The 16,797-nt window shown below is 37.5% G+C and overlaps 2 protein-coding genes across 2 annotated transcripts; both read left to right on the forward strand.

Moving 5' to 3' along the window:
- Positions 1 to 4,049: 4,049 nt before the first annotated feature.
- On the forward strand, positions 4,050 to 5,015 carry LOC103680097 (olfactory receptor 52N4-like). The gene has a single exon (XM_008709634.1). It carries the CDS (start codon positions 4,050 to 4,052, stop codon positions 5,013 to 5,015), a length of 966 nt encoding a protein of 321 aa, XP_008707856.1.
- A 9,898-nt stretch (positions 5,016 to 14,913) lies between these two features.
- Positions 14,914 to 15,885, forward strand: LOC103680096 (olfactory receptor 56B1-like). Its single transcript, XM_008709633.2, has one exon. The coding sequence runs from the start codon at positions 14,914 to 14,916 to the stop codon at positions 15,883 to 15,885; it is 972 nt and encodes a 323-aa protein (XP_008707855.1).
- Positions 15,886 to 16,797: the final 912 nt, after the last annotated feature.

The raw sequence follows: 16,797 nt of genomic DNA on the forward strand, positions 1-16,797 counted from the left end.
AATGAATAGAGCGAGTAAATCATTCACATAATTCACATAATATCCAACTTGGTTCCCTTGGGGTTTTTGCGAAACTTCATAGGGAAAGGAGCCAAACCTCTGGGGTAGTGAAATCATTAGGTTCTGTTAAAATATCTCCTTTCTGATCTATATCCAGGTATCTATCTACGTGCACACACACACACACACACACACATATTCGCATTATATATATTTATATGGACACATGCATTCACACGTATATACAGATACAGGTTTAGATATTTGTCAGTCACCATTTGGGCCCCCTGGAGTTTAGCTTGATTCCCATACCAGCAGTAAACTCTGATGCTTTGAAATGTTCCCTTGGGATACTTGGGGTATATAACATTTATTTTCCTTCAGGCTCAGGTCAGCAGTCTTCATAACAAGAAGTTAAAAACTTGCCCAGAGACTGTGATGTTTAGACAACCAAGTTCCTGGGAAATAGGACCGGATATATTTATCTCCTTGTTTTTCCTTCCCAAAACTAAGGTATTTAAACAGAACAATATAGGGGTCAGTGCAAGATACTTTCCATTTTAGACATAGAGGTAAAGAGGAAAAAGGATTTAAGGTTGGTACTAACTGCTTTTTTTCCAACCCACAGATGTAAATGTCTTATTCTGTTGACCTAGTTTCAAGTCAGAAAGCAATGCAAGACAATGATGCAGGGGCTGATAGAAATATTTATTCCCCACCTTTGGCATGAAAAATTCATTTAAGCGTTCACGATGCCCATGCATCTATATAAACACTCTTAACTGTATAGGTGTATGTGCTTTGGGAGTGATGGAAACCAAGAATGCCCTGTCAGGGAATAATGCGAAATATATAAAGAACATTTCTAGGTCATGAGAGTCCATGTTCAAATTTCTTTTGCTGCCTACTTGCCTTCCCTTTTTTCCTTATGAGTGTCTGATTTTACTTGAGTTAGACTCTGGAAATTCTTACTTATACCAAAATATATTTTAGGCCAATATATATTATGTAGCTTTACTTACCAGGAAGAACCTATTGTCTTGTCATCAGAATTCAGAATGGTTTAGTGGGAGGAAGTAGTGTGAACCCTGATAGTTGGTTTTTCTTCTTTGTAATGCAAGTGCCTGATTTAAATTTTGATTGCCAAGGCATCCATTTCAGAGAGGCACCCACTTCCAAGATGCTATCTCAGGTAAACACAGTACCAGCCACACACCTGACTGGATAAGCCCCACACCTCCTTTGTTTTACAGATCTTGGGTGATTCTGACAATTGACCTTTTGGGCCACTTGTTTTTTTCTCTTGCTGTGCTTTAAATTCCCATTCTTATGTTTTAAATACACTGATAAAGAGTGAGCCTGAGATACCCTAGGCTCCACCCTCAACCCCAATAAAAACAGAAGCCCAGATCCCCACACAGTCCCCGGGCCTCACTTCTCTGTGTGGTCCCAGATTTGCCATGTGATTTCCAGGACTTGTAAGTATTAAACATTTTCTTTTTTTTTTTAATGCTTTTTTAAATTATATTATGTTAGTCACCATACAGTACATCCCTGGTTCTCTTTCAAAGTTTCCTGATGGTTTCTACTGAGGGCGGCCTGCAGTTAATCAGAAGAATCACAAGGGCCAGTCCAGTCACAACACTGGTTATCCATAGGCTGAGAGGAGCACACAAGTGGATTGACGGGGAGAGGGGAACAGATCAATGCCTATAGATTCTGGAAATGAGGAGTGATGATGAGTGGTATATAAAGTTATACTTTATGAAAGGTGAAAGGTGTAGCAATATCCAGAAACACTGACTAGACACCTGGAACAGAATATCAGTAAATTTCTCTGGAAAGAGCTATTAAATTAGACTATGGAAACAATTTTAAATTTGTTTTAAAACAGATTAAATTTGTGATTAATACTCTGTCACTTTGGTTTAAGCTTCTTTTTCTTAAAAGATTTTATTTATTTATTTGACAGAGAGAGAGACAGCCAGAGAGAGAGGGAACACAAGCAGGGGGAGTGGGAGAGGAAGAAGCAGGCTCCCAGCAAGCAGGAAGCCAGATGCAGGGCTCGATCCCTGCACCCTGGGATCGGGCCCTGAGCCAAAGGCAGATGTTAATGACTGAGCCACCCAGGTGCCTCTGGTTTAAGCTTCTATCACTAGCAGGGCATTTTGCAAATGAATTAAATCTGTACAGAACCCAAAACTTATTGTAATAATAAAGCCATTCTTACATGATTAAATTTATCTTTATGAAAAATAGAGCATACAGAAGATTATTTTATAGTAGGTACTATAGGGAAAATATTAAGACTTAGAATTAAGCATTGTCCAGAATTGTCAAGATTGGCTTACATTAAAGACGAAGCTGCAAAACTGGGTAAATATTTAGAGCACAGGGAGATGCGGACTGAGGCAGATAGGTGATAATAGGGAAGAGTATATAAGTTTATAGACGAAATGCATTTTTTTAAAGTGCTAGAAGTTCTTTTAAAACAAGACCTCTAAGGTTTATATTCCTAGTATCGTTATACATTTATCTGTGCTACATATATTTAAATTTATATTTTTGTAAATGATATATGACAGTTCTTTGAAGTGTATAATGTAAACTCGTTGGTAAAGAATTTTTAAAGTGTATTGATGAACTCAGGTTTGCAGTTTTGGTCGTAGGGAACCTAGACATCCTAGTCTCCACATAATCAAGACTATCTTATTTTGACTATTTGTCTAAATTGGAGATTAATAACAAAGCGGAAATATTAGCTTAAAATCAAATCATTGGCATTAATTTGAAAACTGGAGCTTTCATCTGACTTAAGTGTTAATTTGGAAAGTCTTCATGTTAATACCTAAATTACATAAGAGGTTTCTGTGTTTCTCATGATTTAGGTTATGGATATTTTATCAAAGATGGAGTAAAGCTATCATGGTTAAAATAATCAACTTTAAAGTCATCCTATAGCTTTTACCTAGAATTTCTCAAAAAAAAAAAAAATCTGACCCAGTTTTTTCTTGCTTTAATTTCTGCTTCATCTGAAATTAATATGTCTGCTCCAAACTTTATGTGTATTTTCTCTGAGGACTGCACATTATTTTACTTTGTTCTTTGGCTTTCTTTATCATATGGCCCTCTCTACTGCCTATACACATCTTTATAAAATTAACAGCTTTATCTCCACTTGTATAGGGCAGTTTAAATAATTTATCCTAATAGCCCAATCAATGTGTTTTACGGCTTTTGTCATATTAACATTTTATTGATTTATTTAGGAATCCTTTGCTTTCTCTTTTATGATGAGAATGTTTTGTTCGGTTAATATTTTTATAGTGATTTATGCATGTACATTCTGTTTTTATTCTTAGCGGTTACTTTTATGTTCTCCAAATAATAGTAATTAAACTATATTTCAATATTTTTAAAATATTCTGACACGTGGCACTTTTCTGTATGAAATCTGAGAAACAGGATGACCCTCAGGCTATTCCTTAGAAGAATCCTGCTATTCAGAGATTGATAAAGTGTGTCATGATTGGCTCCTATTTCTAGCCCTGTCTCCAACTTCCTAAAGCCCACATGCAAAAGACATTACCATATATTTTTTTTCTCAAGATATGATTTATTTAAAGTTCCATGATTTTTCATGTTTATTTTTCTGGAATATGTATATAGTTACCAATATTTAAATAATATTTTTAATAAAAATAGCTTCAGAAAAATAATGGCCAAACTTTGTCTTTTATATATGGACACCATTTGTCTATTAAAAAAGTAGGCAAGTATTAAGCACTAAAAAGTATTTGTTGTCTACAATGATAAATGAGTGAATAAACAAATAATACACACATAAAATTATCTATTTGGTTTAAACAATATTTATACCCATATTCCCTGGAAGTCAGAAAAATTGGTTGGTTGGCCATTGAAATGTACCGTGAGGAAAAAAAGCAAAAGAAATTAAGACAGTGACTCCAAAACATTTTCTTCTTTTATCTCCGTCTAGGAGGACCCACAGATTCTCTAAGATGATTAATGAGCATCCTAGCTTGATCATGCTAATGCTGAACCAAACAGACCTGACCCCAGCCTCATTCATTCTTAATGGGATCCCAGGGCTGGAGGACATGCACATGTGGATTTCCTTCCCGTTCTGCTCCATGTATGCTGTGGCTGTGATAGGGAATTGTGGGCTCCTCTATCTCATCTGCTGTGAGGACTCCCTGCACAGGCCCATGTACTACTTCTTGGCCATGCTTTCCCTTACTGACCTTGTCATATGCTCTAGTACAATTCCTAAAGCTCTCTGCATCTTCTGGCTCCATTTCAAAGAAATCAGCTTTAGTGGATGTCTGGTCCAGATGTTCTTCGTCCACACCTTCACAGGGATGGAGTCTGGGGTGCTCATGCTTATGGCCCTGGACCGCTATGTAGCCATCTGCTACCCACTGCGCTACTCAACTATCCTCACCAATCCTGTCATTGCAAAGGTTGGGCTTGCTACTTTCCTGAGAGGGGTGTTGCTCATCATTCCCTTCACTTTCCCCACCAAGCGCCTGCCCTACTGCAAAGGGAATGTAATTCCCCACACCTACTGTGACCACATGTCTGTAGCCAAGTTATCCTGTGGCAATATCAAGGTCAATGCCATCTACGGTCTGACGGTTGCCCTCCTGATTGGGGGCTTTGACATCCTGTGCATCACAATCTCCTACACCATGATCCTCCGGGCAGTGGTCAGCCTCTCTTCGGCAGATGCTCTACAGAAGGCCTTCAGCACCTGCACTGCCCACATCTGTGCCATTGTTTTCTCCTACAGTCCAGCCTTCTTCTCCTTCTTTTCCCACTGCTTTGGGGGCCACACGATCCCTCCATCTTGCCACATCATTGTGGCCAATGTTTATCTGCTCTTGCCTCCCACCATGAACCCTATTGTCTATGGGGTGAAAACCAAGCAGATACGAGACTGTGTCATAAGGATTGTTTCAGGTTCTAAGGACATCAAATCCCAGACCAAATGAAAGGGATATTTGCCTGAGTTGGAATGCAAGGGAAAGAATGTTTCTCTCTGTCTGTTTAGCAAGAGAATTTCCAAGAATAGGTATATAGATTTTTCCAGGTAAACGTGATGAAAGTAGTTCACTCCCATTAAATTTTCTGCAGAATACCAAAGTAATTTTTTCACGCCTTGTCACCCTCCATATGAGGTTTTCACCTCCAGGTTTTCTGTGTAACTTTACTTCCAGGACTCAGTAATATTAGGTTCCAAGAAAGAAAAGTACTAATGAGAAGCTGGGGCAATTATCCAGAAAATTGAATCAAGTGAAACTAATGATCTGGGGTTAGATGACCCAAATTGTTTTATTTTTTTTTAATTGTAAATGGAATTTCTAGATGGATAACTATAATTTAACCCTGGAAAAAATATATTATATAGTCTCATTATTCACAAAAATCCTGTTTTCTTCGCAACTTCTAAAGATGAAACTAGAAAGTCTTCTGTGTATGAAGTGTAAGACTCTGGGGTCCTATGAGAACCTTGGTGACCCTGTACCTGACTGGGTCTGTTCTAGCATGAGACATTCAGGTAATTGCTTCCTTCCCAATTGGTGGGTTGTCTTTTGTCTTCAAGGTGGCTTTCAAAAAATGCACAGTTTGGAAGGAGCTATGAGTAACATTATGACACTTTTGAAATATATATAATGACAGATATTAATGACCACTACAAAATACAATAAATGTATTTCTACAAGTACAGCCTATGGAGAGCAATAGTTACTTTTCTTCTTTTGAGCTGAGAATTGAACTAAGAATTGCTTGAATATTTTCTGTACAATATTCAAGTTCTTTCTAAATTAACATGAAGAAACTACAAATAATGCTAGTTTTACACCATTGACACAGATAGCATAAAGGAGTTTGCAAGCTGATTTTTCCCGCCCAACTTCTAAAAATTACTTTTCTCTGATGTTCATAATTTATGCTCATTAATTTCTGTTTTTTTAAAATGTAACCTCTAGTGTTTTTCAATTTATAAAGGCATAAAACAAATAAACATTAATCACAAAACAGCCTCTTTTCATATTTTATTTCTATCTTGATAGCAAAATTTCTTTAAAGGTTACCAGTATTCATTATCCCTACTTGTACATCTTGAAATAATTCTTACCCATTTCTTGTTTTCTTCAGAATATCTTTCATCTCATTGTTTCACTGAAATTGCTTTTGTCAATTTCACAAATGACTTTCATATTACTAAAGCCAATGGTCTTTCTCTATGCCCATCTTGTCCTACCTCTCAACAATATTGAATATAACTGATTAGTTCCTTTGTCTAGAATCCCTCTCCTTTCTTGAATTCTGGAACACATTACACATTCTAAGTCATTCTTTGTTCTCACTGAACATTCTTTATAGTTCCATTTGCTTTCCCGTTTCCTCTGGTTTTCTTTATACTAGCATATCCCTGGGCTCAACTCTCTTTTCTTTTTGTACTCATTCCCTAGGCATTCCAGTACAAATAGCCATAAATGCCATCATATGCTAATAACTGCCAGATTGATTAATTCAGTAATGGATTCGTGGAAACTCAGGTGCAAGTTCAAGTGAAGAAAACTTCATGATATATTTTTCTTTTTTCTATTTTAATTTTTATTTATTTATTTATTTTGATGTAAAGTTTGATGATTCATTAGTTGCATATAACACCCAGTGCACCATGCAATTCGTGCCCTCCTTACTACCCATCACCAGCCTATCTCATTCCCCCACCCCCTCCCCTCTGAAGCCCTCAGTTTGTTTCTCAGAGTTCCTAGTCTCTCATGCTTCATTCCCCCTTCTGATTACCCCCCCTTTCTTTATCCCTTTCTTCCCCTACCGATCATCCTAGTTCTTATGTTCCATAGATGAGAGAAACCATATGATAATTGTCTTTCTCTGCTTGACTTATTTCACTTAGCATTATCTCCTCCATATTTTTCTTAATGGCACTGTCATTTCGAGATCCTTTTCTTGTTTTGCCTTTTGTTTTTATTTTCATCTTATTTCACTTCTTATCTTCAGGCCATTGACATTCTCCATGTGTTTGACATATATTCTTAAACATGTGACTATGAAGTCATTTACGAATGTTTATTTTAGAATCTTACATCCATTTAATTGTACTAAAATAGTATGTTCCTTACTTTTAACTCAATTATTTTTAAAAATATATTTTAAAAAATTATGTATACTTCACATCTTACTTCTATTTTATAGATTTTGCTAGCATGCAACCAACACTATTTTCTTAATCATTCCTTGATTATGAATATCTAAGGTTTTCAGTGTCTGTCACCACAGATAATACTATGCTAAATATCTTTACTCACATGCATGTATACACACATTCAGGCCCTTATGGAACTGGGGATGTTTTATTCAGAATATATACTGTGGAATGGGTTTGCAGAGTCATAATCTCTGCACACCACCTTTAATGAAGCAGCCTTAGACTGCTGGTCAACTTTTCAATAGAAACAATGGAAGCCAAAAGACATTACATGATATTTTTGAAGGGCCTAAAAAACACTTGCAACTTAGAATTCTGATCAATGAGAAATCCTTCAATAAAGAAGATAAAATAAATACCTATTCAATAAACAAATGCTGAGAAGAAATACTAAAGGGAGTATGCTATTCAGAATATAGAATAATAATTACCTATGGAAGCTCAGAATGAAATATAGGAATGCTAACAAAACTAACATTGAAGAAAAATGCAATGACAATAATAACACCTATTTTATTGGTCCAAAAATGGCAAGAGGAACAAAAGAAAGAACAGATGGGACATGGTAAAAAAGACAATAGGAACATGTAAACTTGACAAAAATTATGTCAGTAATTACGTTAATATAAGTTGACTAAGCAATTCAGTGAAAGAAAATGAAATGAAAAATAAAATATCCTAAGGAATTGTATTATTTTTAGAAGACATACATATTATATATATGTAATATATATATTATATATGTATATGTATACATTTATAATGTTTATGTTATATAATATATATGTTTATATATAACATAAACATTATAATATAAGGATATTATATAACATAAGAAAAAGCTTGTGTGGCTATAACTGGCAAAGCAGATTTTAACACAATAAATATTAGGAGTGATAAAATGTAAAATTTCATAATGATTGCATAATGATAAAATGCAAAATTTCATAATGATTGCAGTAGCAATCGAACAGGAAAATATTCCTAACTTTGTGTGTGGTTAATACCATTACAGATACATACACACATAAACAAACTCACAAAAGAGGTGGATAGGACTAGACGGGGAGCTTGATAAATCACAGTGAAATCATAGTTGGATATTTTAACATAACCTCTCAGCAACTGAAGAGCAGAGAGTTAGAAAAATCTAAATAGTATAGAATATCTGAACATAAGCAACCAGCTGGCCTGCACAGTAAACAACATCCTCCAGCTTTAAGTATAGTTTTATTTTTTGAAATAATATGAAACATTCACCAAAGTGAACAAAAAGAAGATGTCAAGAACAAATTTATCCCTTACAAAAATCATATTTATATGATGGTCCCAAATTGAGCTGGTCCCAAATGTCACCTCTTCGCTACCCATCAATTGTCTCCAATGCCTTAACCCTAAAAGCTACCGTGTTCATGGTACTTAGAAATGGCTTGTCATTCCCGTGCCTGTGCTTGCAGCCCATTGTAATTATTGCTCCAGGAATGAGATTGAGCATTGCCTGTGCTCTAACCTTGGGGTCACCAGCCTGGCTTGTGATGACAGGAGGCCAGGCAGCATCTACCAATTGATTCTGGCATGGACTGGCATGGGGAGTGACCTAGGTCTTATAATCCTGTCATATACTTGGATTCTGGGCTCTGTACTTAACTGAGCTCAGCTGAAGCTGCATCCAAAGCTCTGAGCACTTGTAGCTCCCATGTGATCCTTATTCTTTTCTTCTACACAGTTGTTGTAGTGATTTCAGTAACTCACCTGGATATAGATGAGATAGACACATATTAAAAACACTACAAGCAATCTAAGAAAGAATGTAAGGTTATAGTAGTCATACATCTATTAAGAAAATGAATTAGTTACCTAAAATCTCCAAAAGCAACACTGCACTGTTGATGGAAATGCAAATTGGTAGAGTCACTGACAAACAGTATGGACGTTCCTTACGGAATTAAAAATAGGAATACTATATGATCCAATAATTCTGCTACTAGGTATTCATGCAAAGAAAATGAAAACACAAATTCTAAAAGATATACGCACACCTATGGTAATCACAGCGTTATTTACAATAGCCAAGATAAGGAAGAAACCTAAGTATCCATCAATAGACAAATGAATAAAGAAGTAAAGAAGATGTGAGATATATATCTATATTTCTATATCTATCTATATCTGTATATATAAAATAGAATATTACTCAGTCATAAAGAATGAGATTTGCCATTTGTGACAACATGGTTGGATCTAGGGGGTATTAAGAAATAAATAAATCAGACAAATAAAAACACATCAGAGAAAAAAAACAAATACCATATGATTTCATTTATATGTGGAATCTAAAAACTGAAACAAATTAATAAACCAATAAAAAACAGAATCAGACCTATAAATACAAAGAACAAACTGAGGGTTGCCAGAGGGCAAGGGTATGGGGAATGGGTGAAATAGGTGAAGGGGAGTGGGAGATACAGGCCTCCAGGTATGGAATGAGTAAGTGCTGGGGATAGAAGGTACAGTGTAAGGAATAGAGTCAAGGGTATAGTACTAGCATTGTACAGTGACACAGTAGCTACACTTGCGGTGAGCATAGCATCATGTATACACTTGTTGAATCACTATGTTGTACACCTGAAACAAATGTAACATTTTCTGTCAACTCTACTCAAAAAAAAAGAGGGAGAAAAGAATATATTTTTTTGATGTAGTGTTCCATGATTCATTGTTTGCGTATAACACCCAGTGCTCCATGCAATACGTGCCCTCCTTAATACCCATCACCGGCCTATCCCATTCCCCCACCCCCTCCCCTCTGAAGCCCTCAATTTGTTTCCCAGAGTCTATAGTCTCTCGTGTTCATTCCGCCTTCTGTTTACCCCCTTCATTCTTCCCTTCCTTCTACCGATCTCCCTGCTATTTCTTATGTTCCCTAAATGAGTGAAACCATGTGATAATTGTCTTTCTCTGCTTGACTTATTTCACTTAGCATAATCTCCTCCAGTCCCGTCCATGTTGCTGCAAATGTTGGATAATTGTTCTTTCTGATGGCTGAGTAATATTCCATTCTATATATGGACCACATCTTCTTAATCCATTCATCTGTTGAAGGGCATCTCAGCTCCTTCCACAATTTAGCTATTGTGGACGATGCTGCTATGAACATTGGGGTGCACATGGCCCTTCTCTTCACTACGTCTTTATCTTTGGGGTAAATACCCAGTAGTGCAATGGCTGGGTCATAGGGTAGCTCTATTTTTAACTTTTTGAGGGACCTCCACACTGTTTTCCAAAGTGGCTGTACCAACTTGCATTCCCACCAACAGTTCCAGAAATGGACCCTCGGCTCTGCGGTCAACTAATCTTTGACAAAGCAGGGGGAAAAATCCAGTGGAATAAAGACAGTCTCTTCAATAAATGGTGCTGGGAAAATTGGACAGGTATATGCAAAAGAATGAAACAACCACTCTCTCACACCATACACAAAGATAAACTCCAAATGGATGAAAGACCTAGATGTGAATGGGAATCCATCAAAATCATAGAGGAGAACATAGGCAGCAACCTCTATGACATCGGCCAAAGCAACCTTTTTCATGACACATCTTCAAAGGCAAGAGAAACAAAAGAAAAAATGAACTTGTGGGACTTCATTGAGATAAAAAGCTTCTGCACAGCCAAGGAAAAGGTCATCAAAACAAAGAGGCAACCGACAGAATGGGAGAAGATATTTGCAAATGACACTACAGATAAAAGGCTGGTATCCGGGGCGCCTGGGTAGCGCAGTCGTTAAGCGTCTGCCTTCAGCTCAGGGCGTGATCCCAGTGTTCTGGGATTGAGCCCCGCATCAGGCTCCTCCGCTGGGAGCCTGCTTCTTCCTCTCCCACTCCCCCTGCTTGTGTTCCCTCTCTCGCTGGCTGTCTCTCTGTCAAATAAATAAATAAAATCTTTAAAAAAAAAAAAAGGCTGGTATCCAAGATCCATAAAGAACTTCTCAAACTCAATATATGAGAAACAAATAATCAAATCAAAAAATGGGCAGAAGATATGAACGGACACTTTTCCAATGAAGACATACAAATGGCTCACAGACAAATGAAAAAATGTTCAAAATCATTAGCCATCAGGGAAATTCAAATCAAAACCACATTGAGATACCACCTTATGTCAGTTAGAATGGCAAAAATTGACAAGGCAAGAAACAACAAATGTTGGAGAGGATGTGGAGTAACGGGAGCCCTCTCATACTGTTGGTGGGAGAAAAGAATTTTTAAGAGAAAAACTTTTAAAAATAGTAATTATTCTTCAGTCATGAAAATGATCAATTTTACCTCCACCATAGCTTCTAAATCTATTCACTTTTCATCATCTTCACTGTCCTGATCTTATTTCAACACCCATTCATCACTCCTTTGGATTACTGCTATTTACCTGATTCACTTATAATTATTCTTGCCATATCTAATCTGGTCTTTTCATTGCTGCTATGTCCTAATTCTCCTTAAAAACTTCAGTGGTCCATTATTCTTTTACCATAAATTTGCTTATGAGTCTCTGGCCTCTGTTAGCTCAACTGCTCTATACCATCTCGTATCTCATTTTCCACCACTCCTTAGGGCTCCAGCCACATTTAGCCTCTACTATTACCTTGAATTTACCATGATCCTGTCATTTCAGCATTAAAGTTCTTGGAATCCTTTCCCTTCCCCCACCGCCATCATCAAACAAACACCATAGTCAACTCTTACTACTAGTGTGTCCTCAATACAAACTGGTGTTTCTTCTGGAAAACCTCTGACATCAAGACTAACTTAATTGTCTCCATTATATGCTATCATATCTCTGGGTGCTTTTGCATTAAAGCACTTCTCCCAGTCTACAGGGATCTATATGTTAGATTCTTTATTTAGTTATTTAACCCCTGTCCCAACTAGTTCACAGTTTCCATGTGAACAGGGACCATGACAGTTTATTGATCATTCTATGCCTGCCATATTTTGTAAACACAGTAGGAACTCAATATATGTGTATATTAAATATATATATATATATATATATATAAAATGAATAAATACTTTCTCCTCTAAGAGTTTTTTTTTTTCTTTTTTAAGCATGACATCATAACCACAGAATTTAGAATCCCCTGAAATGTAGTCAAGAACAATTCAAACACTAATAAAGTTGCCCACTTCTTATAGGGCCATTTTGGTTTCATAAATGAATGAATTTTTCTCTTTATGTAAGCTGCAAGGTTACACTGACAGGAAACATATCTCTGAATTAATCTCTCCAACCATTTGGGATTTAATATCCTAGGATTCCTCCCTTCTCTATGGGCTGTTCTCTCTTTACGTCTCCAAGGGAAGTCTATTATCCTTATATCACTGAGCTGTTTACTACTCCCCATAAATTCCAGAAGCTCATAATTTCTGTGCCATGTGTCAGCTGAGAACACATCCTCACCTCACGTGAATACTCTTTTCTCAGAGTTGTATCTTTTTTCCAGGTAGGAAAACTCTGCCATTGCCAGGACCTCAGACTGTGAGTCTGTGCTTGTAACCAGAGTGAAGTACTAAAACCTTGGTATCGTCACAATGGCTAAATCCCAGAGCGTCCTTAACCTTTTCTTATGTAGTTTTGGCAACATCCTGCATAAGGGATGGACTTTCCCCCTGCCCTGGCAGGAAATAGAGGCTGGAGAAACTTTTCAAGAGGGTTAGGGCTAGAATTAGAGAATAGAGGGTGGTTTGTGCTCTAGAAGTGACTTCATCTATAAAACAGCTGCCAGATTATCTTCAGGATGAATATTTTAACTGTTTTCCATAGCAGGATCGTATGCCATGTCCTGGTAATCTCTAACTACTAAAAAGTGTTTTAAACACTATTTCCTTTTTGTGAACTCAAATTTGCTCTTTCTCTTAACTGGTTTGCACTAGTATCAGTCAGGGGAAACATCAGAGATGCAAGGCTGTGTCCAAGGTAGGAGGATGTGTAATAATATATGAGTATTTGGCAAAAGTACCAGGCCTCATACCGTCAGGTGGGTCTCACACTTCCAAGCTCTCAAGATGGAGCCAAGAAGCTGAAATCCTCAGAATTCTGACCTGAAAGTCCAAAGTCAAAGTAGCTTCATCTCCAAAACTGTTTGTGTCTGTTTTGTCACAAATTGCTGTGAATACAGTTAGATGACTTTGGTTTCATCAAATTACATTACCATTAAAGAAGGATGATTTGCCCCATGATAAGGCATTACATGTTTATCCAAACATAGAGGCAGCAAGAAATTTCTGGGAAAAAAATTCATCTAATTGTGAACATGAATCATCTGTTGGTGATAACACAAGAGAATTTTAATTTCCTCCAGATATGTTTTTCTATATTTAAAAGTAACTATATCAAGAATAAATCCAGAGTATTATATGCAAGTGATAAAAGATGGAATAAATCCATAACTGCCTTATGTGCTGTAAAGGAATTTAAAATTTATTTGATAGAAAGTGTGAGGGCTTGGGTTATTTTAAGCAAGAGAATACCAGGTTTAGGACACTCAGATTGCTGACAAAAGGAAAGAAGGACAGGGAAAGGCAAATAAAGGCGACCAGGTAAGGCTAGAGAAGCAGTGCTCAAGGGAAGGGCTGCCTGAGTGACGTAAAGGGGAGGAAGCAGCAGGACAAGGGAGAAGTTGTTTGCCAACAGGAAAGGCTCATTTGTTAGTTTCAGGCTTGGTTGGTTGGCTCCTGAACAGAATAAAAAGTACATGAACAACAACAGAGTCTGACAAAAGATGAGTCTAGTTTTGAACATGACTCTGAATAGATAGTGGCAGTGTCTTCAATATTATGGACAAATCATACTGTTTATTAAGTTAAATCCAATCATCTTACTATCTGTGCCTAAATCCTATTATTTATATGCCTTTATTGATTCCCTAAGACTAAACTAGAAAAAAATTTCTATGATTTACTCTACTATGTGACGCCTCAAATCAACAAATTCGATCATGATCACTTCACTTTTCAAGCTATTCTTTGAGACCTTCTCAAAAGCCCAAAGTAGGACATTAAAAAAAGTTATTTGTCTTCCAATATGCACCATATGTATGTTTGCCTATTGTTAACACCTAAGATATAACATTTTCGGAGGCTGTGTAAAATATTAGTGGACATCTATAGCAACTGGGGATAGTGAAGCTAAAAAATTTAATCTTCCATAATTCTGCATTTAAAAATATCTCCTTGTTGTTAGTTAATAAAAATCTCAGCAAGATTGAGACAAATATGAAGAAACAAACACATGCACTTGATTCCACAATATTTCTGAAAAGATGAGGAAATTTAAAAAAAACACAGAAATCATATTTCTTTGATGGTCACAAATTGAGCTGGCTGAGGACAATGCAGATAGAGATTTGATATGCATGCTGAGTCCTCCCTGAATAGTCAACAGGGAATCTTGCTTTTTGGAAATTTAACTTCTACTGTCGAAGTCCCAGAACATCTCATCATTTATTGTAAACGACTGTAAGGAACGGACTACAGATGCATTTTGTTTCAGCACCAAGCTATACTCTATGGAGACAGTTTAAAAACAGTGTTTGATGATAATTCTGCTGAAAGAAAGCAACTTTGAAAACCATTTTCTTTTTCTCTTAGGAAAATATGTCTGCATCTCCGAAAGGCTCTAATAGCTCCAAATTCCAGGTCTCTGAGTTCATCCTGATGGGATTCCCAGGCATCCACAGCTGGCAACACTGGCTCTCCTTACCGTTGGCATTTCTCTACCTCTCAGCAATTGGTGCTAACATCCTCATCCTCGTCACCATCTGCCAGGACCCGGCCCTTAAGCAGCCTATGTACTATTTCCTGGGCATTCTCTCTGTGGTGGACATGGGCCTGGCCACCACCATCGTGCCCAAGATCCTGGCCATCTTCTGGTTTGATGCCAAGGTCATCAGCCTCCCTGAGTGCTTTGCTCAGATTTATGCCATTCACTGCTTCCTTGGCATGGAGTCTGGTACCTTCCTCTGCATGGCTTTTGATAGATATGTAGCAATTTGTCACCCTCTTCGCTACCCATCAATTGTCACCAATGCCTTAATCCTAAAAGCTACCGTGTTCCTGGTACTTAGAAATGGCTTGTTTGTCATTCCCGTGCCTGTGCTTGCAGCCCAGCGTAACTATTGTTCCAGGAATGAGATTGAGCATTGCCTGTGCTCTAACCTTGGGGTCACCAGCCTGGCTTGTGATGACAGGAGGCCAAACAGCATCTGCCAGTTGGTTCTGGCATGGATTGGAATGGGGAGTGACCTAGGTCTTATAATCCTGTCATATACTTGGATTCTGCGCTCGGTACTTCGACTGAACTCGGCTGAAGCCGCATCCAAAGCTCTGAGCACTTGTAGCTCCCATCTCATCCTTATTCTCTTCTTCTACACAGCTGTTGTAGTGGTTTCAGTAACTCACCTGGCAGAACCTAAAGCTCCCTTGATTCCAGTTCTACTCAACGTGCTGCACAACATCATCCCCCCTTCCCTCAACCCTCTGGTTTATGCACTTAGGACTAAAGAACTTAGGGCAGGCTTCCAGAAGGTGTTTTGCTTGAGCTTAGAAAAGCACACAAGGCACCAGTGACCTTCTCCATGATGCACAGGAACTTCAGCTTCTTTTAGAACGGACACTAGAACTTCAAAGATGACGGGGAAGTGAATGACTTTGAGATATCCTTTTCACTTTGTGAAAGCACCTGAAAAGAACAGCAACAATAAAAAAAAAATTCTGAGTAGCTCCAAAATATTCATAAGACCTGAATATATGTGAGAAAAGGAAGGACTTTCTATTAAACCAATGAAATGGAATAAAAAACAGAATTTATGATTTGTATCTCTCCTCTAAAATAAAAAGAATATAGTAATATGCAGACACATCCAAGGAAACAAATGATTGGGACATGAGTTACAGATCACGATTGTTTATTGATAGCTGTAACTTGGGACCAGAGTCTATCTGCCTAAACAAGTGTATTTCCAAAAATATGCATGCAGAGGCAGGAATAGAAAATACTTCAGATGAGCAAAGCCAAATCAGTCTATGATGGGGCTCTGGATAGAACGGGGCAAGATGACCAAACTTGGATAAACAGAACCCAAAAGAATCCGACAGATAGGTAGGTAGAAATGAGGGGAGAGAAGAGGAAGAGAGGGAAAAGACAGAATGAGACAGAGAGACAGAGAGAGAGAGAAATAGATGCACAGAAGTATTTATCTTTTCCTCCATTTGCCTCTCTAGGTCTGCTCTATGCCCTTTCTGCATCTGTACCCTCGATGTTTGGGGTTCATGTAATGTGTAACCCTGGCTCCTTTGTTTTCTAGCATCTGGTGAAGTTGTGGAACTGGGAGTCACTGGCAGGAGACTCAAGCGCAAGAAAAGGAGTTTGGGTTTTTTATTCTTTTCCCAGTCCCTGAAACACTTGCCAGGCTTCCCACCGGCAACAGCTACAGCTTGTACGGTTTATCCAAGAACATTTTTATTTTTATTTTTTTATTT

Source organism: Ursus maritimus, unplaced genomic scaffold, assembly GCF_017311325.1.
Source record: "Ursus maritimus isolate PB19 unplaced genomic scaffold, ASM1731132v1 scaffold_16, whole genome shotgun sequence".
NCBI classification, from domain to species: Eukaryota; Metazoa; Chordata; class Mammalia; order Carnivora; family Ursidae; genus Ursus; species Ursus maritimus.

Coding starts and splice junctions, on each gene's coding strand:
- LOC103680097 (XM_008709634.1), top strand. CDS start 4,050: ATGCTAATGCTGAACCAAACAGACCTGACCCCAGCCTCATTCATTCTT.
- LOC103680096 (XM_008709633.2), top strand. CDS start 14,914: ATGTCTGCATCTCCGAAAGGCTCTAATAGCTCCAAATTCCAGGTCTCT.